The sequence below is a fragment of the Engystomops pustulosus genome, chromosome 3 (assembly GCF_040894005.1).
Source record: "Engystomops pustulosus chromosome 3, aEngPut4.maternal, whole genome shotgun sequence".
NCBI classification, from domain to species: Eukaryota; Metazoa; Chordata; class Amphibia; order Anura; family Leptodactylidae; genus Engystomops; species Engystomops pustulosus.
The window spans coordinates 94,760,237-94,782,919 of NC_092413.1; the positions used below are offsets into that span (position 1 = coordinate 94,760,237).

At 38.8% G+C, this 22,683-nt stretch overlaps 1 protein-coding gene across 14 annotated transcripts in view; it reads right to left on the reverse strand.

Annotated features, from left to right (window-relative positions):
- The window catches only part of EYA4 (EYA transcriptional coactivator and phosphatase 4), a 195,123-nt gene that overhangs the window by 97,225 nt on the left and 75,215 nt on the right, over window positions 1-22,683 (reverse strand). For all 14 annotated transcript variants that reach the window (XM_072141504.1, XM_072141499.1, XM_072141507.1 and 11 more), the window contains one exon: window positions 14,725-14,774. In XM_072141504.1, the coding sequence (XP_071997605.1) occupies window positions 14,725-14,774 (50 nt within the window). The remainder of the gene's footprint in view (window positions 1-14,724; window positions 14,775-22,683) is intronic.

Sequence of the window (22,683 nt, forward strand, 5' to 3'; positions counted from 1 at the left end):
AATTTTAATAGTTGATTTTAGAAGGAAGGAGGCCATGTATAACAAATATAAGATGATTACCGCAGTCATAGTGCCTGGATGATTACCGCAGTCATAGTGCCTGGATCTTTGAGTTAGGCCCCTTTCACACTTGCGTTTTTCACGCACGTTTTCTGCGCGTGCTTTTGACACGCAGAACTTGCATTGCATTGCACTTGATTACAATGGGTCTTTTCAGACTTGCATTTTTTTTCACGCACACACACACGTTTTTTTTAAACGCGCATTTAAATCTCGACATGCTCTACTTTTGCAAGTCACGCGCATGAAAAACGCACCATACAAGTCTATAGAGACGCATCAAAAATGCATTGCACTCTGAGACACATGCAAGTGCAATGCAAGTGCAATGCATTTTTCACGCATTAATTGCTATAGAAAAGATATAAACTGAGACACTGAGCAAACTCTGACTGAAAACTGATTGCACTCTGATGCAAAATGTGCATTTTTCACTGACCAAACCCTGATCGCACCCTGACCAGACTCTGACATGATCTGCAATGCAAGTGTGGAAGGGGCCTAAGTGTTGTATATAATGATGGATTTTGAAGGTAGATTTTCTTTAAGTAAAGCTCTGCAAAGCTAATGCATTAGGAGGCCTGATGAACTGATAACTGCAATGAGAAATTGCATGAGTGTTTTCATTATACATTTGATACAATTAAATTTGTTGCTCTTTTCAAAGGTAAAATTCAATGTCACATGTAATTCTTTTAGGAGTTATTGTACATTCTGCTGTCAGTAGCAAAAACTCTGCCATCCTGTAATCCATCAAAGTGTTCCCCACTGCTTTACATGGCAGAGCATGTACAGATTCTATATCTCACACAGTAGAAGTAATACGTACCTGAAATGTCTGCAATTTTTCTGCGTGAAAAGATCAACAAAGCCAGATTGGATGTACCAGAAAGGAATTCAGAAGTCCAGATATTTGTGTAACATAAAGCATCTACCCTTCAAATGTGAAACTCAGGCTTCTGTGAATATTTTAGGCTTGTAATTATTAAAGACTAATCCATAAATCTGTGGGCCTCATTTTAATCAGCTCAGCAGAACATAAGCAAAGTGCATTCTGATTAGTTATTAGACAAGGATTAGTTATTTATAGAGAACAGTGGGATGGATCAACTATTGCTGGAGATGTGGCCTCACCTCAACAGTTATAAGTTAAGACTAATAAGGACTACTCCTTCTTGGATCGCATTGGGACCTCAACTAATCACAAAAACCAGGGTCTATTCCCCTGTATCCCAAGATGAATTAAGCAACTGCTCACACTTGTACTCCCACATTAACTTCTATGGCATTTCTGGATATTACTGTTATCCAGCATTCCTATTGAAAATTAATAGGGTGGATTCAAACACCTAACATTACCAAAATACTGAAGACTCCCAACTGACTATGGATAGTAAACATGCCACCAGGTCATCAAATTATTTTTTTATGATCTTCTTTGGGCCATTGGTTGTCCTGGACCCCTGTCCCACAGGGCGTGTGCATGGAGAGATGGCTGTAGAGCACCAGTTGAGTACAAGACAGTAGAGTCAAACTAATTCTGAAGCATTCATCATAAAAATAACTATGATACTCTAGGTCAGTGGTGGCGAACCTATGGCACTGGTGCCAGAGGCGGCACTCGGAGCCCTCTCTGTGGGCACCCGGGCCATCGCCCCAGCATGAAGTTCACCAGACAGGACTCAAAGACTCTTCCTACAGAATCTTTCTACAATGATAGGCAAATTTGCTCTCCTCCTTTCAACTGCGTTGGTGTCTTCAGGAGGCTGAACGATTGAAAGTTCTCAAAGAACAAGGAGAAATAAATTACTGCTTAAATTGCTGTGCTGGCACTTGGCTATAAATAAGTGGCTTTTGGTTGAAGTTTGGGCACTCGGGCTCTAAAAGGTTCGCCATCACTGCTCTAGGTTTTTTCTTCATTCAAGCCATGGTCAGACCAGGAAATACATGGTCTTACCTAGATCATGCTTGCTGTTTCTCTGTACTCACCCAAGAGGCATATCCGAGTCACCATACATATATTTATGATATAACCTCTAGTGCTCAGGCCTCACAGGGTGAGTGTGCATTAAATGCCCATTGCAGAAATAGATACAATACATGTGGATTTCTAACAGGCTCGCCAAGGCTTGCAACCTTTGCAGTGGTTGAAAATTGCAGGTAGATCTTTAGCAGGCATTGACATACAGTGGGTTTAGCACCCACAATGAAAAATACATCTTCTTCACTATGCAGCAAATCAGAGTGGGTAAGGAGTGTGTCAATGGCCAAGGTTCTATTTTAGACATGTTTTTTAAAGGCTTTTTTTAATGGGTAGTACATTGTATGGGATACTAGATAGTGCTTCTAGGAAGTACAATTTGTCCCTCGGTAAACAAACAGAAAGATAAAAACTTTATGAAGGAGTTAAAAGGGAGTAAAAAGCATAAATTCAAAAATAGAAAAGGGTTCACACATCAGCACTTTCACCAGTGTATAATACAGTAGAAGACTACAGTGGATATAGATAGTTGATCTCCCATAGAATAAGCGAAAGCATGTTTTAGTCTGCGGAATGCGATAAATAAAGGTCTGTTATATTATTGTTAAGGTACTTTGTAAAGGTTACATGAAAATGCTAAATTTCACAGACACTCCATTAAATGCCTAATTTTATCACTTCACAGCTCCGGATTTGAATAGAGGGCCACATGTGTTTGCTTTCAAAGCAATCTTTTAGACTTCTCTGGAAAGGAAGGCAATGCATATAGGACCTTCTAAAGCAATGAAGGATTTTATTTTACCTTTTTAAAATGGCATGTTTTTCCTAAAATGAGTGAGGAGCAAAACATAAAGCACCTAGGAGAACAAGGCAGCACAGACAGCCCATCTGCAATTCAACCACATGAAAGACCCATGGGCAAATTCAAAACCATTAACAGAAGTGCCAGGAAAATCTGCCAAAGAGCCAGATGCTGCTAAGCATTGAGCGAGATCTTCCACAGGTTGTCATCTGAATCCTCTAATTACTAGTCAAAGGGAGAAAGTAAGAAGAATCAGATGATTCATGTACATGGGAACATACATACACCTACACCAAGAATGAAGCCAGAAATTGGTAGCGTCAGCCTTCACAATATGGCACAATAAATGCCCTGAGGTTTACTACTTCTGCCCTAAAAGACCATGATAGCGATGGCACAATCCGAGATAGGTTTCCACAATGAATACCTTATATAACAGTGATCTGCAATCTGTGGCTTTCCAACAAGTAAAATTCTTTGCATCCTTTGACAGTCAATACATAAGGCGTTGTAGTTTTGTGACAACTGGAAACCAGGCTTGTACTTCATAATTATTTATTCAGAATATTCCATTCAGGAGCAACACACTGAGAGCAAGTGAAGTTGAAAGCTTTTAAAATCACCAAATATTTACAGTAGCATAATACCAAAAACCAAAGCTGCAATGTCTTGATGCCATGTGTAAAGCAGGAATAGGAGGGGGTGCAGAAAAATCTGCCACAAAAAAAACAATCCATTTCAGTAGCTTTTGCAGATGGTGTTTTTGCTGCAGAAATGATCTGCGTGTCCCCAACCTGGGTGCAGCTGCTAACTCTACAACTCCTTAGGAACACCCTAAGGATAAACCAGATAACTTTAGGAAAAAATCAAAGATTTAGTATTTTTATATATTGGTGGCATCTGCCAAAAATGTCAGCAGCGAAAACATGTGCTTAGTAACTGGTGCTCCAACAGTGCGGTCTATGCCTGCTACACTGCAAAAACTTGCAATATTATTGCGATAATGCCACTCCCACATGGAGGGAGAATGGAGCATAGCTGCTGGCGGAGTGGGACATTGTGGAGCATTCCTGCTCCAGGCCTTCACACTTTATAAAAGCCTGCTAACATTTGTTTACAGGTTTTACGCAAAACAACGCATAAAAACTGGCATTGTTTTGCCCAACTACCCGATAGATACATCAAGAGGTCTATGCCTCTTGATGCAGTCGACAGAACAGGCGGGCAATATAAATCTTATGATAAATTCCCCCGTGAGTGTTTAAGTATGTGTAGTCCTCCTTGGCAGACAGATGTAATTGACTGCCACCTCCCAAAAGCAACAATCTGGATTGATGAATCCCCTAATTCATAATGTCAAACCTTTCTAAAGCTGAAATTATGGGGGATGGTCTATTGTAAACGTCCAATGCTGGTGGGTTTAAGGAAAGGCAGCCTTCTGTGATTCCCTGTTAAGGCCAGAGGTAGGCCCTGATAACCCCCCCCCCCCCCCACCCCACCCGTATATTTTCTTGCAAAGATAGTAAAACAATGAAACTCATAAGTAGTTCCTTATTTCATAGTACAAAGATATATGTAGAAAACTCCTGCTTGTAACAAATGTACATAGAAGTTATTGGTATAGAATTATTTAAATTCTAAATAGATTCTAAACTCAGCAGTGATGGCGCTTTTAAATACCTGGGGGTGATCCCGCCAGGTATTTGGAACTGAACATCATTCCAATTATAAATAAGATGCAACACAACATCTCTATTTGGCTGAAAATGCCATTCTCAAGAGCGGATAGGGTAGGTTTGATAAAATTATTTTGATACCACAATAATTTCACTACGACCGGAGCTCCCAATATTCTTCTTGGACAGGTTCCTAACGAATTTTGGAAAAGCTGTTATAGAGGAATCCTTGGTATAAGACAAGTAATTATTAAGATCCTGTTTTTGGCCAGACTAGGAAATGCAAAAAAATGGGGAAGCCCGCAAAGCCCATCTCATTCGGAATGGATTGAGAGGATAAGAAAGGTAAAAGCATGGTAAAGGAAGTTATGATATATATTGATATTTCATATACTAGAGAAGGTGGGGCAAATATATCTCATGAAGATTGTAAGTCACACATCCAAAGATGTAATGATGCGAAAACCAAAAAGAACAAAAGGGATGTGTATGAATGACACCAGGTAAACTTTATTATAATAAACATTAAAACATACTTAAAAACCCAACAGAAATGGGTACATATCACATGTCTTCCCCCGTGAGACCCACATGGATGGATAGTATGTCCACCATATAATACAGTACAAATGGGTAAGTAGATGTAAACAAGTACACAAGTGTACTTGTTTACATCTACTTACCCATTTGTACTGTATTATATGGTGGACATACTATCCATCCATGTGGGTCTCACGGGGGAAGACATGTGATATGTACCCATTTCTGTTGGGTTTTTAAGTATGTTTTAATGTTTATTATAATAAAGTTTACCTGGTGTCATTCATACACATCCCTTTTGTTCTTTTTGGTTTTCGCATCATATATTGATATTTAAAAGTAAAAAAAAAGAGGGGGAAAATTAATATTGTATTATAAGTTAAGCACATTACATGTTTTGTATTCGCTGTATTTTTGATAAGCAAAAAATTAAAAAAACATTTCGAACTACCCAAAAAAAAAAAATCTAAATAAATACATTTCTTTCATGGATTTTAAAACAAAAAAAGTATCAGATAATTTTTTGAGGACATGAACACTGCCTCAGTATATTTCTATATATTAGACAGAATGACACATGTTGTCTAGAATGTCTAAAAAGAAGCTAAAATAACTCTGGAACAGGACCTTTTTTTGTGCTACCTTAAACATTTTTGATGTGTTCTTTTTACAGGGGGCTGGTTAAAAATAAATTACAAATGTTAATGTATTTTACATTTTTTTTTGGGGGGGGGGGGTTGTGGTTATAGTCAAAAAAGGGGGAAAGGGGGCCTTTTTAAATTTGTAAATTAAGTCAAAATGAACATTATAAGTTAATTCCTTAGTATCTCACAGCTATTTTGATAAAAATAATAAGTATAGTCTTGGGCAGAAAGGTCGAAAATGGATTGAGATATGGGAATGGGTGGGTGTGGCCGGCCACCTTGGCCTGCTAGAAGCTGAACTTAGCACACTCTGGATGTAAGAAAATGTTTATTTCTTTTTATGCAACCCCTTCCCGGCCACAAATATTTTTCTTTAGCTCTCGGACAACCCTTTTAATGGATATGCGTAGCATTGGTCTGGAGTCAACTTTGGAAAGATTTCTGGGTATGCTCTGCGAATGTTGGAATTGTAACTTAACTGTAACATTACCTTTATTCCAGCAATAATGGTGTTTACTATAGAGATGTTGGAGGTTATTTATCTTTGGTTTTCCAGGGCTTTTTTGGCATAAGTAGTAGTCAAAAATATTTTGATTTGAGGTTTTTTGGGACTTTACACTGCTACAAACCTCTTGTACCAAAAAGTCTCATAAAAAGTCTCATGGTCACTCCAGTCCCCTGCTGGTGTATGTGCTGAGACTTTTTATGCAATTTGAGACTTTTTAGGGACTTTTTAAAAACAAAATAGACAGAAAATAGACCATAAGAACATTTATTAAAGGGCCAAAGCCACTTTAATTAACCTGATGGGGAGCAGAGCTCCAAAAATAGTTCTGTCCCAAGGAACTGGTCTAATGATAAATAACCCCCATTATCTTTTTTGGGGGGATGCTACAAAAAGAAAACCCAACACAATTATAAAATTTCAGTCTATGATTAGTAGTAGTGATGGCAGTACCACTGAATAATTCTAACATGTTATTTAAGCCATACAGTAGATATTAAAACATAGAAAATGGCATCTAAAATTTAGTCTATAAGTAATAGGCTTCCTAAGTTACACCAGGGAAAAAATAAGCCCTTACTTAACTATACTGAGACCAAAAATAAAGCTACAGGTTTTATAATGCAGCAATGGAGAAATAGAAGGCTTTGACCTGAAGGTCAAAAGAGGCTGTGTCCTATGGTTCAAATGGAGAGTAAATCTACAAGCTACAGACAAGCTAAGCTCTTTATATCAGGGGAGGGAGGTGCAGTAGAGCGTATTGTGTGTGTGATATAGCTGAGATAGCAGTTCTGGAGAGTGTCATTGTGTGTTATATCCATCCAGGGGTGGAGTAAGACTGCCATGGGTCTTGGGCTGTAAGTATATTATAGCCCCTACAAATCTGGAATCACTTCCTACATATGGTCCTAGCATCAATCTTCTTTGGGAATAGAGGACGCATCCCTTCTGCTTACTTTTAATCTGCAGTTTCAGGACCTTCAAATGTCCTGAAATGGCTCTTGTGTACATGAATATTTTAACAAGAACAGATGTACAAGGATTTCATGGGTGAAGGCACATCTTCGTATAAAATATGGTGGGTGGTTTGGTTGGCCATGGGCCCCCTAGAAGGCTTTAGCCCCGGGCTACCTCCCAAACTGCATATATAATCTGCTATTGTAGCCATCTCATGGATCTCATTATCTCTTATCGGTCTGTCTCATCTCTCTTTTTCTATGAGGCAGATACTAGTGAATGTTCAGAAGCTAAATGAAAGTGTAGATAAACCTTGAACGTGATAATATAACCACTTTGCCAGCACACAAAATCTCATAGCACAGAGCAATCATAATGAGTCTGCTTCTAGAGTCCCTGCCCACACTCTGGAATAATGCACTGACCATCAGTGAGTGATAGGAGCTAAAACTGAGTAAAATTGTAAAGTAAGGGGGTGAAAATAATGTTTATTGTTTTAACATCACTAGGGGGTTAAAATGTTAGAACTTTCTTTCATGGTTTAGTAACCAGTAATAGAAGACATTACAAAATACAACAGGTTTAGAAGATTCCCACATTGGACTTAACTCACTGGAAATCTAACCCTTACTGGTATGTACATATAGAAATCTAATAAAAGTTTATAACCAATGGGAAATGTACATGCTCTGGTTACCATAGGTGTGGTGATGCAAAGTGACTGTAAAACATTTCCAACTGGTGTCTAACATAAAAATACCACCGGAAAATAAATATATTGTTTAAAACCTAAGTAGCAGTGCCACACATTGCTCACATACAATACCTCTATTCAGTACTCAATTCCAGTGCACAGTGATCAAATATAAGGTCTAGCTATGAAGTATTGGTATAACATAACTAAACAATGTCAGGTTTCAGGGATCAGGCCATCTATAGTACCCCCTTCAGCATGCACAAACTAATGTGACTTGTGTGCAGGCCCAAGGGTATCTTTGTAAAAAGAATAGTAGGTTTCTCATCCAGGTGTGACAGAGAAATCTAAGGAGCTTTGTAGCTATTGTCCCTACGACCTTTGGCATCGCTTTGATGCACTGCAACAACTCGTGAATTCCTTGCTATATTGGCTTTCTATAGTGGCTGCCATATGGCTTCCATATGTTCTACCTGTTGCATCAAATGCACTTACAGGGGTCCGGTCTTGTCACGATCCCCGCTGTGTGTTGTCCGATGATAATGCTTTCTGCTGCGATTCACAAAGATCGTGCGCCGGATATCTTGCATGTGTCGCTTCCCCGCTGAGGTCCGCCGGAGTTCACCATCTTCCTCCCGGTGTATGTAAGTGCATGTCTTCACATCACAATTTTTAAGTTAAATCCTGCGGTTTGTCCGAAACCGTTGGATCTTCCGACGCCACGCCCCCCAATTTGTGTCACATGAAAGCTAACGCCAAAATCCGATCGCGTGTGACACAATCTCCTGCTACCTTACCTATCCCAGCGGCGCGTTCACAGAAAACGTCGGAAAACCAGACGGAGATGCTATCCGTGGACCCTTCGTAAATAAGCCCCACGGTGTCTTGGTCTGAGGCCCCTTTCACACTTGCGTTTTTCACGCACGTTTTCTGTGCGTGCTTTTGACACGCAGAATTTGCATTGCACTCTGACCCATTGTAACCAATGGGTCTTTTCAGACTTGTTTTTTTTAACGCGCGTTTAAATCTCGTCATGCTCTACTTTTGCAAGTCACGCACGTGAAAAACGCACCATACAAGTCTATGGAGATGCATCAAAAACGCATTGCTCTCTGAGACACATGCAAGTGCAATGCAAGTGCAATGCGTTTTTCATGCATCAATTGCCATAGAAAAGATAGAGCTCAGCCCTGAGTCCATTTCACGCGCATTTTCTGCGCGTGAAAAACGCATTGAAATTGCATTGAAAACGCGCAAGAAAAACTGAGACACTGAACAAACTCTGACTGAAAACTGATTGCACTCTGATGCAAAATGTGCGTTTTTCACTGAGCAAACCCTGATCGCACCCTGATCAGACTCTGACGTGATCTGCAACGCAAGTGTAAAAGGGGCCTTATTTGAAGTATAAGTGAAATGTGTACAGGCAGTCCCCGGGTTACGTACAAGATAGGGTCTGGAGGTTTGTTCTTAAGTTGAATTTGTATGTAAGTCGAAACTGTATATTTTATCATTGTAGATCCAGACAAAAAAAATTTTGGCCCCAGTGACAATTGGAGTTTAAACAGTTTTTGCTGTAATGGGACCAAGGATTATCAATAAAGCTTCATTACAGACACCTTACAGCTGATTATTGCAGCCTGGGACTATATTAAAGCACTCAGAGAGCTTCACCAGAGGTCAGAGGGGTCTGTCTGTAACTATGGGTTGTCTGTAAGTCGGGTGTCCTTAAGTAGGGGACCGCTTGTATAGGGATACGCATGGTCCATTATTTCATATACAATGTAACTATTGCATACAGCCATACACACTCTCCTCACATAGAAAAGTGTGAGTTATAACAACTTAAACCACTAGAGAGCGCTTCAATACTACAATATTTAGTTGTTTTTTTTAAAGATTCTTTGTACTTTTTAAAATTTTGCACTCAGAATAAAATACTGTTCAACATGTTATATCCATTGTAAGGATGTATCCATCAGTATAATAAGTAGTAAAGATTCTAATTCTCATACATGTTTAATCTAAATGTAGTGTAGTGAATAGTGATGAGCGAGTATACTCGTCCGAGCTTGATGCTCGGTCGAGTATTAGCATACTCGGACCGCCTCGTTGCTCGGACGATTATTTGCCCTGCTCGATAACAAGCATTTAATTAAAAAAAAAGAAGTGAAGAACAGTAAAAAAATACAATTAAAACATTTAATTTAATCATTTAATTGAAGAAAACAGCGAAAGAACACAGTGCAGAATAGATTGCAGATGTTCGGGAACATCTGCGATCTGTTCCGGAGACACAATGGGGGTCATTTACTAAGGGCCCGATTCGCGTTTTCCCGACGTGTTACCCGAATATTTCCGATTTGCGCCGATTGTACCTGAATTGCCCCGGGTTTTTGGCGCACGCGATCGAATTGTGGCGCATCGGCGCCGGCATGCGCGCGACAGAAATCGGGGGGCGTGGCGGAACGAAAACCCGACGTATTCGGAAAAACCGCCGCATTTTAAAAAAAATTGTGTCGCGAAAATTTCACTCACCTTCATCCTGGATAGGCCGGTGTATTTCGAGGCATTCCAGCGGACTTCAGCGCAGCAGCGCCACCTGGTGGACGGCGGAGGAACTGCTTTGATGAATCCCGGCCGGACCCGAATCCAGCGCAGAGAATGTGCCGCTGGATCGCGAACGGACCGGGTAAGTAAATCTGCCCCAATATGTGTGAAGAACACATTACAGATGTTTGGCAACATCTGCAAGTTGTTCTCTACACATATTGTTCTTCAAATACTATTGCGGAGAACACCGTTCTGCACGCGTGTCTCCGGAACAGATCGCAGATGTCTCGGAGACACGCGTGCAGAACGGTGTTCTCCGCAATAGTATTTGAAGAACAATATGTGTGAAGAACAACTTGCAGATGTTTCTCTGCAAGTTGTTCTTCACACATATTGTTCTTCAAATACTATTGCGGAGAACACCGCTCTGCACGCGTGTCTCCGGAACAGATCGCAGATGTTCCCGAACATCTGCAATCTGTTCTGCACTGTGTTCTTTCACTGTGCTCGTTCAGTTTATAATTTTACTGAAAAATGCTCGGGTCTCCCATTGATTTCAATGGGGCTCGTTACTCGAAACGAGCACTCGAGCATTGGGAAATGTTCGGCTCGAGTAACGAGCACCCGAGCATTTTAGTGCTCGCTCATCTCTAGTAGTGAAGCAGTTTAGCTGACTCGTCTGACAACATCTGTTCCTATTTGTTTCAGCAAAGTCTATTGTTAAGGAATAATGTAGATGCTCCTGTTTTATGTCTTGTCCTATTTTAGCTGAGGAGCCATCCTTCTGCATATAGGTCAGCTTGCTAGCAGTTTAACATGCAGCACCCATAGAATACTAAAAAGAAATGTGCATTAGCCAATCATACTCACCTACTATATCATTGCTTTGCTTCTATTTTAGGTCAGGCAAAACTTCTCTGTACTAGACAGAGGGAGAATAAGACTGCCATGGCTATATAATTATTATAGCCCCTACAAGTCTGCAATTCACTACTATACAAACATATAGTACTAGAATCAAGCTTTTTGTAAAATGGAGTTTGCGTTCCTTCTCCCTGCTTTCAGTTAGCAGTTTCAGGACATCTGGATGATTTTCAAAGGTCCTAAAATTGCTCTTGTGTAGATGTGTACTGAGAGCAGGAACAGATTTATGAGAATTTCATGGGTGACGGTCCTTCTCAAATTTGGTGGGCGGTTTGGTTGCCATGGGGCCCCTAGAAGGCTTGGGCCCCGGGATACCACCCAAACCAATATTATAGTCCATTACTGGCAGTAGACAATGCCTAAGGGCAAATAAAAGAAGAAGCAGTGTGGAGCTTGGTGGAGAAAGAAGGTTTCTGAGATCTGAATATCTGCATATGATAAGTGCCAAGTGGCACCTTTGTATACCATAAGACACATGGCTCACACAGTTCCTGAACCTTCTGACATAAAGTATTGGAAGAAATCTGTCTATCAGAAAAAAATCCTTCTGCCTGTCAAGGAAATAGTCCTGCTGGCTGCAGTGATATTATGATGACATCAGCCCAAGAGGTACTGTGTAGGGTAGGAAGGTTATATGTCACCTGGAGGGGAGAAGGAACAGAAGGAGGAGGTGATGCATATGTTGCCCCCCACCAATCTTATATTTATGACCTATTCTATGAAAGGGCCGTTAGTATGCATTGACTGAAAGTCCTTTCAACATCTGAAAAGATTAGCTTACGTTCAATTTTGCTAAATATTTCACATTAATCTGGAGCTTTCTTCATTTATTAGATGCACATTAAAAACACCTTCTTGTCCTGTGAGGTGTGTGGTCTTAAAGAGTCAAATATGGAATGTAGTAACTTTTTTTGTGGTGTGGCAGGATGCATTACTATCATACTCAAAGAGTCCACTAGTATTGAGGAAAAATAAGCCCTTAAAGGAAACCTACCACTTCCGACGGTGGTTATAAGCTGCAAATGCCATGCACCAGCTCAGGGTGAGCTGTTGCCGGCACTTATTTTCGTTATGTTTTTAAAGAGATGTAAAAAGTTTTTGCACCGGGCGCGGACCACGGTGCGGTGAAGCTGCCTGTATATAAAGATTACTACAGTGGTTAAACGCTTTACATCTCTTTAAAAACATAACGAAAATAAGCGCCGGCACCAGCTCACCACCATCGGAGGCTGTAGGTTTCCTTTAAAGAAGAGTAAACGTGGTCTTCAAAAATGTCTACTTAGAAGGTACTGTATTTGTCAACCTAACTTCCACATGTTAGGACTCAAGGTTTCACTTCTTAAGTCTCCTTTAATTCCACATTCAGTTCTATTCATTCCACACATAAGCAACATGCACCTTTTTATGCACTTAATAAGACTAGATTAGCTAGTCTATGGTTTAGTCATGGCTGCCCAGCCTGTACCTTCAGTAGTTCTTCAACATATTACCGGCCTCCACCAAGCATGTGAGGCAGATGTGTGTTTAAATGTGGCATTGGCTGGGGAGCTAATATTAGCAAAAAAATAAACTTAAAAGAAGATACATTTATAATCCCCCTTTCCTCTTCTTTGGAATTACTTCTGAGAATGACCAAACTACATTCAGTGCCAAAAAGTAGGCAGTGTACCTCTCAGTAGGATATTGTTGAATTCTGAACATTGCTCTGCAATGCACTCAAAGACATTTTGCACAGATGACAAACTTTGAGAGAAGGCTCATAATGGGATGGAGAAAAGCTATTTAGATTGAGCTACTGGGAGGTGTTGGGAGCAGTTGGGAGCAGTGGTTAAGTAAGAACACACTCACAGTGTGCAGACTCTGCACCACACAGACCACTAGTAGAGTACTGTTTCTTTCATGACCATTCCCAAGTTCATAGCAGAACGAAATTACATGTCACGACACCCATTAACTGTCCTTCCATTAAATGCCAGTCATCATTGCCATTGTTCACAGTGAAGCAAAAAGCTGGACTGCTACAGACTGGCAATCGTCTTTCGCAGTAGAGCCAGATTATGTTTGGAATCTGATTATGGTTGTATTCAACGTTTGTAGGCTTCCTTGATGTCTTATGGTGGGTGCTGTCTTTGCTGTGAATACACTGCCCTAACTGCTGCTCTGGATCACCCCTGTTAGTAATACCATGGACACTAATAACTCCGCAACAATTGCAGGACATCCTGTGGTTACATGTGTTGCTGCTCATTGTAGGGTTTCCAATTGCCAAATTCAAAGGCATATCTTCACCAGCTTGCAACAGTTCATTGGCAACTCACCAGATTTATGGTCAATATGGTGACATTGCTGGGACACCAAATATAATAATGAATATACAAGTACATGATAATGAATATTGAATTATGCCATGTGAAAGCACGGCATGTACAGAGAAACAAGCTTTCATATGGTGATAGAGCTTTGTGGTTCTTTTTATATGATTTGGAATGTGTAAAATCATAAGTAAATTCTGACAGTATTCTGAGGGGAAAAGGCAATTAAACAGGGTAATCAGGACTCTCACAGGAGTCCAGCATCTATCCTTATTTCATACACTCTTGTCAGAGTACTATATCTAATATCTAATATATATATAATTATGATCACTTTAAGTCCTGCCAGGCCTATCTGCTCATTCATTATCTATTCCAGAGCTAGAGATCTAATGGTTCTTCTGGGATAAATTAGTGTCTAAAAAGTGCTACTTGACATCCCTACTATTATATAATGTGCTACTCACTATAACAATATGCAATCAAAACACTAAACACACACTATCATTCCATGGACCTATTGTATAGCTATATGTCCATATCTGTCTCTAACATTTAGCATTTTCTGTGTATATTCTTGGAACATAATTAAGTATTTACTATTTTTTCTAGGAAAACACAATGCTTCACTGCTGAACCCTTACTCTCCTAGACATTGCACAAAGGAAACTTTCCGGCATGACTTAAAAATTAAAAAGAACTATTAATTTTGGACAGAGAACCTATTTTTGCTGGAAGTTTGGAAATAACCATTTCTTCTGATGTATAACAGGTGACAAGTTGAAAATATTGTTCCTGCAAAGTGTTTCTGCTTTTATCTCCTCCCGTCTTCTCTATTCCACTCTCGTATTAATTGTAAAAGCCATTAACACCATTAGCATGCCTGGTGTGAGTTACATATCAAAGTGTGTTCGCCTGGCCCATATGCCATACACCCAGGTCTTTCCTGCCTCTGTTTTCTTTCACGCTCATGGTTCTTGGATATGATTTTCTCATGAAAGCAGCACCCCGTCCTTACAAATCACTTTTTTACTCCATCTGCTAATCGTGAAATATTTTAAAGGCAGTTACTGTACCTGGAATTCTGAGGCTCTGGAACATCTGATTCTGTGCACGGTTTCTTAACCTGCAGAAGTGAAAAGACTTATGATTACTTAACAAATTTCTTTGGATTTAGTAATAATCATCCAATATAATATCCCAAATATTATTTATCATTGGTTTTTAGGGGATTTTTGGCGTAAAAAAGTCTCAAAAAGTTACATTGAGCTTTTTTGGGACTTTTCGCTGCTAAAATGTCTTGTAGGACTATTTCCACCTCTTATGGCATAAACATATAACTGCAGCTAGTGCAACTCCATGCAATACCGTGCAAAGCCAGATTTCTGACTTAAAAAGTCTCATAGTTACTCCAGTCCCCTGCCAGTGTATGTGCTGGGACTTTATGCATTTTGAGACTTTTTGGGGATTTTTAAAAAAACACATACCAAACAGAAAGTAGACTAGACTAAAAGAACATTTAATAAAAGGCCAGAACCACTTTAATGGCTTTGGAGCTCCAAAAATAGACATAGAACTATCCCAAGGAGCCAAAGATAATGCTAATGATAAATAACCCTCATATCCTTTATGTATGTTCAATTAAGTAGATATGTGAGATCATGTTTGCATTGCCTACTCTCCACAGGAAATGGGGACATGGGATCTCCAGTCTCAGGATCAATGGAGGGTCCTGACATTTCCCCCATATTCTGACTAAGCTATTATATAGTGGGAAAACCTCTATACTTTAAGTAAATCTACCATCAAAATCAAGCATAAAAACCAGAGGCACTTTCTCATAGATTCACACACTGTGACTATATTATAAGAATTATAATATTCTTATAAATGTTATCCATGGACTCCTTCCTTCTAAAATCAAATTTTTAAATTTTACTAATGACCCTGAGGGGCTATTCTAGCCCCTCTGTGATCTGGCTTTATAGGCTGTTACCCTATCTCACCCTCCCCTCTACTTCATCAGCACTTGTGCAGTTATCTGCTGTGATAAGGGAGCAGGGGGTTGGTAAGACTTTCTGATATACCTAAATAGAAAGCTAATTTAAAAAAAGGTTTAATGTACTTTTAATTAAAATAATTTTCTTTTTCCAGTACAGTGAATTACACTTCTCATTTGACTAATTGGTAGTGGTGAAATTAGGCTGTGTTCCAGCTGCTCTTTAATTCTATCATCAGTTTAGTCAAGTCCTTGCTTTATAATGAAGAATGGCAGAAATGTGCGTAATATCATTGGGAAGAGTAGAACTACACTACAATGGGTCACGGGATTGGATTTGTACAGTTAATGTTCTCCATGGGAGGTTGGCATAGGGTCTTCAGTGTTTATAAATAATTCACCACGAACTGACAGGTCAGGGATTATGTTTCCTTTTGATGACTTCCCGTTATACTAAGCAATGTGGTGAGAACTGTTAGGTGGATCTTACTCGTGACAAAACACTCAGCTTTTGGCTTCCATGTTGTTTTTTAGACCAGTACAGAGTAGAACTAGACCGATTAATCATTGTGTCTGATGCTGGGTGATTAGATGTAAGGCCTTTTTGTAGAGGAGCCAGAAAACAGCTTAAAAAACGTCTAAAACCTTCATTAAATGTGGCACATGGCATTTCAGGTGCAAATTGCTCCAGTTTTCTGGGGTAGACATCTTCCCATTAGGGGTTTGTCCAAGGTATTCTTTTCTCTCTACATTGTCCTAACTGGACAAAAAATGCAGATTTTACTTTTAGTATTATCCAAATTACCTTGTTATAGTTTATCCTTCAGAAAATACACTACTACCCCAATAGACCAGTGATAAACAGATTTTTTTACACCATTTTTCTATATATCTCAGTGGTGGATATTCCATTAGTCTAATCTTTGCAGCTGAGAATGGACCTAGTGGGTAATAGAGCCAACTGTCACCCCAAAGCTGCTTCCTGCTGTCAAGTAGGTACTGTAAATGCCTAAGCTAAAGGACTTTGCTAACAAGTACTAATAGATTGTTAGAGAGTCATAATGATGGTGCTCAATGACAAGATGCAGAGCCACAAAGGCTCCATATACCGCTCCTGTCCTAAAGCCCCTTACTCTTTGTATCTGATGCTGGTGTTTTTTTTTTAAAGCAGACAATTTTAATTATTTTTTGTATAAGTAACAATTACACATGATTTTGACAGTATTAACCAACAATCATACATAAGCAGAGGCTGCACTTTTACAAGTTCCAATGATGTAACTTCCATGTACTTCATTTCAACTTTGCAAATGAAAAGTATTAAAACTTTCTGGGGGGAAGTCCAGAATCTGATCATGCAGATCTGGTGCCCACTAATTGAGCTAAATCCGGAACTTGCTCTTCTGAATTTAAATATGGAGATAATTCCGCCAGAATGCAGATGGGCTGTAGCTAGAATGCTAGCAGAAGCAAGAAAAGCCATAGCATTATTCTGGAAAGAGCCAAAGTGTCCAGATTTAAAATCAGTTATGAGGAATCTTAATCAAATCTATCAATATGAGAAAATTTTGAACGAGAAAGCCATCTTAATAACAACCAACTTTGATAGTAAATGGGAAAAATGGATACTATATGCATCGAGCAATGATATATATTTATAAAAGTTTAAAGCCTTCTATATAATTGTTTTTCTATTCTTATTTTTATTTATTTATTATTATTATTTTTTTTTTCTTCTCCCTCTGTCTCCTCTTCTTCTTTTTTGCTGTTTCTCAAGTGCCTACGAGATATTAAAATCTCATGCCTTAATAGAGAATAGACATATTTATGTCTGTAAAGTAGCTGCATTATGTAAAATAGTACCTAAATAGATTCACGATATAGAAACACGTTTTGATGGAACCTTATATATGCTATGATGTACTGTTATAAGTATAAATGTAATGTTAAAATCTTAATAAAAAGAATTAAAAAAAAATGGAAATAAATTTACCAGTATACACAAGGTAACAAAAAACAAAAACAGTACCAACATCGGATCTTCTGATAATCTATCATTTGAGTGGAGAGGTCTTTGACTCTAGCCATTGTAAATCATACCCCTATAGTGCATGGAGTATTAATGGTATGGTATACTTTAGTTGACGCTTGTCAATAAGAGAAAATAAAGTTATTACATATGGCCCATTTAACATAAAGCTGGTATCTCATCCTAAGTTTTGTGCTGCAAGTTGTGTCATACTAAAATTAAGCTACTGATCTATCTTAAACCACATTTTTCAAACATTAAGATACTAGTGTTTTCAACATCTACTAATTTAGCTAAACATGGTTCCAATGAAAGGGGTTCTCCTTGTTCATTACTTTCTTACAAATGCCCCATGGGGGTAAAAATAATGAATGAGTTCTACTTATCTTGGTCCTTGTCTCCAATCCAACACAACTCCTGCTTTTACCTGCTACCACTTTTAGTATACAGAGGACTCTGACTGTGGCCTGTGTTGTAGTGGGGGAGAGCTGTCGACATATCACAGAAGAGCCACTGTGTACCAACAAAATCTGGCAGTGATGTATAATGGGGGGTATTTATCAGGGCTTCTGTACCACATTAGTGGCGTGTTAATCCCTGAAATCATCACAAATGCTATTTCTTGTAATTTTAATTGTTTCCCCCTTTCCGCCACCTCTATGCCAGGGAGGCATGGAGGGACATAAAAGAGGGGCATTGCCATTGGTGAGTGGGTTCGCGCAGGGCTTTTATGTTGCCGCACCCACGTACACCCACGTACATGCTACGACCACCAAGTTTTCATATGTGAAAATTCCCCAGCTGCAATTATTTCTATGCCAAAAAAGTACGATAGGGGAAGAAAGTGGGGCTTTAACGGGTAAAATAACAAAATGTCAAATGCACGTCTATGTAAATATATGTAAAATTGGCATATCACTAAGTGGGAATACATAAAAGTAACCATGACTGTAAGATGTCCACCATATTTTATTGTTACATAAATAATCAATATATTGATGCATAACAAGAACTAACAGATCAAAAAAAAAATCAAAAGATAATCAATAAAATAAGGGTCATCAAGAAAATATAAAAAGAGTAATCACTAAGAAATAATGAAAAATAATAAATAATAATAATTTTTTAGATTTATTTTTTATCTTTTTATCTTTTACTCTGATTACTCTTTCTATATTTTGTTGGTGACCCTTATTTTATTGATTATCTATTGATTTTTTCCGATCTGTTAGTTCTTGTTATTCAGCGATATATATTGATAATTCATGCTATTATACTGCAATATCTTACAGTCATGGTTACATTTATGTATTCCGCTTAGTGATACGATAATTTTACATATATTTACATATTTACATTCCTTCTGTTGTCGTTTTTTGTTTTTCTTCTTCTATTTCTATGTCAGTCAGGGCCTGGAATAGAGATAAGTTCTGTGCAGGACCCTGCCGGATATATCTAGAAGCAGGAGCAGCGGCGGGCATATGATAAATAACCCTCAATAGGGGAAATGTATCTTAGTTTTTTCTTTGGTGTATAATTGAGACATATGGAAAGTCTTTTATGAGCCTAATGTATGATCATGTCTTTTTTCTTGTGATACATGTTCAGTCTTTCCAATACTGGCAGGTGCAACTTTTGACTTCTTTTTGAGACATTTTGTTGTAGAGCCATGTGAGGGGGTTATATACACGAGTGGACAATGCTGTAAATTTTGGATTTGAGGCCACGGCCTGCATTTTTAAGCACTCTAGTCACACCACAGGGAGATGATGACATATGAGGCTGCGGTCACATATGGTGTTAACACATGCGCTTTCAAATGTATCACAACAACTCAGAAGAGGAGATTTGCCTAATTACAATGCTGTCAACTTTGCATTTACAAAATACATGTGTTAATAAGATGTTAACATACATGCTAGCACTAACATGCCAGCATGTTGACATGTGTTTTTACATTTTGTAAAAATGCACATGCGTTTTGTAAACACCATGTTAACAGCAATGTAATAAGGCAAATCTGCTCTTCTCGCTGTTGTGATAAGTTTGAAAACGCATGTGTTAATGTGTGTGACTGCACCTTTAGAAATAGACCAATACTTTTCAAAAAAATGTTAATGCAACAATTTATGAATTAAAAAAACAATGCCCAGCAGGTTAATCTCAAGCACGTGAAATAATACCATAAATAAAGCCAGCGTTGATGTGCCAAAATCCGATCACGTGCGCCAAATTTCAGCGCAAAACGGAAATCGGCGGGAAACCTGACGAAAATGCGCTCTGCGGACCCTTAGTAAATGAGCCCCAATATGCCTGGTGTATTCCATGTTAATTCTACCTGCTCGTCAAAATCCAAGGCAAAAACTGTTATAGTTTGATTCATTTATTCATTCTTGTTCTGATTAATGTAACCCATGTCAGATAATTATTCTCCATACTAAACTCTCCCCTCTGCCACGTGAATGCTGCCATTAGAGACATCTGTTGATGCCTTTATCTTAAGCAAGACTTGTTGTCCATGCACTAGAATACAATTTAAACTTACCACTTTCACCCCAATACTTTCTACAGTGCTGCACCTTTGTATATTTCCTCCTCCTCTTTGCCTTTTTGTTTTGCCCATGTTCTAAGACAATGGGGCATATTTCCTTACCTGGTCCGCAGAGTTCCCCGAAAGTACATTGTCCAACGATAATGCACTCTGCCACAATTCACTACGATCGCGTGCCAAATTTCCTGCATGTGTCGCTTTCCCGCTCAGGTCCAACGGAATTGACTTTCTTCTTCCTGGTATATCTTAGTGCTTGATCTTGCTACACAATTTGAAAGTTAAATCCCGCACTCAGTCCGAATCAGTCGCATTGTCTGATGGCACGCCCCCAGATTTCTGTCGCATGAAATCCAGCGCAGCCGCGCCACAATCTGATCGCGTGCGACACAATCCTCACTTAAATACCAGTTCCAGCAGAGCAAATACGGGAAATACGTTGGAAAACCAACGAAAGTGCATACGCGGACCCTTAGTAAATAAGCTCCTATGTTGAATTGTAATTTAACCAATTTATTTGTTATTCCCCAGAAACTTTTTTTTATCCAACAGTAACCCGTGCATTCTACCTTGAAATTTACTTTTTTCCTCAGTATTCACATAAGTGATATACTCATTCCTACCCCCCTCCCTGTTAAAGATGACTGAAATGGGAAAAGGTAGAACAATATATTGACCTTGTCTCTGTGCGTCAACACAGCATAGGTCTCCAAAAATATTGCATAAATAACATCAGCAGAGGTCCATCTTACTGAAACATCAATGATCTGTTTTCTACTGGAAAATGGTGCATAGAATGGCATTTTCTCATGACCTTGTGTGCTTTATAGCCTATCTTATTATGAGGTAATAAAAAAAACATTTTTACACTGATTCTAACATGCAAAACCTCAGTGTATCAGGGTAAGAAATTCTCCTCAAATCAGTCATCAATTGGCCGCTTCATATGTCTGTGCACTAAATAAAAAAGGAGCAACCTGCCCTATCCTGTCATCACCTGAAATGTCGGCAATGGTGGCAACACAAAGATCATCCACATTTTGTGTGGTTCAGTTTTAGATAACTGGTCCATGCTCCAAGCCCAATAATACATTAAAAACTGCATATTTTTTCTATCCAGAAAGATTGTTCCAAAATTAAATATTAATTCACCCAAAACATACGTTTTTAATAGATTTTTTATAGCCACATTTTTTTTTGTAGTTATTGCTGGTGACTCCCACACATGATATGAGAATGTCTCCCAATGTACAGGTGGTCCCCTACTTAAGGACACCCGACTTACAGACAACCCATAGTTACAGACAGCCCCTTTGACCTCTGATGAAGCTTTCTGAATGCTTTACTATAGTCCCAGACTGCAATGATAAGCTGTAAGCTGTATGTAATGAAGCTTTATTGATAATCCTTGCTCCCATTACAGCAAAATGTTTAAACTCCAATTGTCACTGGGGCCACAATTTTTTTTGTCTGGATCTACAATTATAAAATATACAGTTTCGACTTACATACAAATTCAACTTAAGAACAAACCTCCGGACCTTATCTTGTACGTAACCCGGGGACTGCATGTATTACCAGTTGTCAGTCAGCGACTCCTTCTAGTACAATGGTTCGTATGACCAGTCTGAACAGTATAATAATTCACTGTGCAACCAATGTTTTACGGGAACCAGGTGATGCGTGACACCATCAGGTGGAGGCTCTTAAACAATATACAGGATGGAATTTTTGGACCCTATCACCAATATGCAAAAGGAGCTGCCTTTGACTTGGTGACTATCCAAAGTCTTCTCTAGCACCTCCACAGTCTCTACAAATAAGGAAATAATACCAGATAACTGATGTCTCATCTATAAGCTATCTAGGAATATTTATGGGGGCGGGTAGGGGCTGAAGGCTGTCATTTACAACTAGGAAACATACTGCTACATACTGCTAAGTCTAGAACAGTAACAAGTACTCTGTATATACATAAAAACTGATATATTTTTTATTTTTAACTTTGAAAAAGGTCTCTTTAGAACCTTTTCAGGTCTGAATTGAAACAAAATCTCCTGATTTACACATTTACAATTTCATAGACCAATTTTCAAATCTGGATAGTTTCTTGGCATCCTGTTTCTCATAGGATGCCGATTAGATATCCTCTTAGACATCACTTTACTACTAAATCCATCAGGATATGTCAACAATTACCTTGTACACACAACCAGCTCAAGATATGTATATTGGTGATCAGAAGTGGTGGTAAGACTTTTGCCCCTACAAATTTGTGTGAAATCATTAATATCATAGTTCATGTTGAGGTGCAGCGCCTTTAAAAAATACAACAGTAAAATCTGAACAGATTTGTTTGTTTGCAGAAACAATTAAGGAAAATTGTCAAAATCACCTGCTTTGTCTAACACTTGTATATCATAAGATGTATGGTTTGGGCTCAGTTGGGATAAGTATTA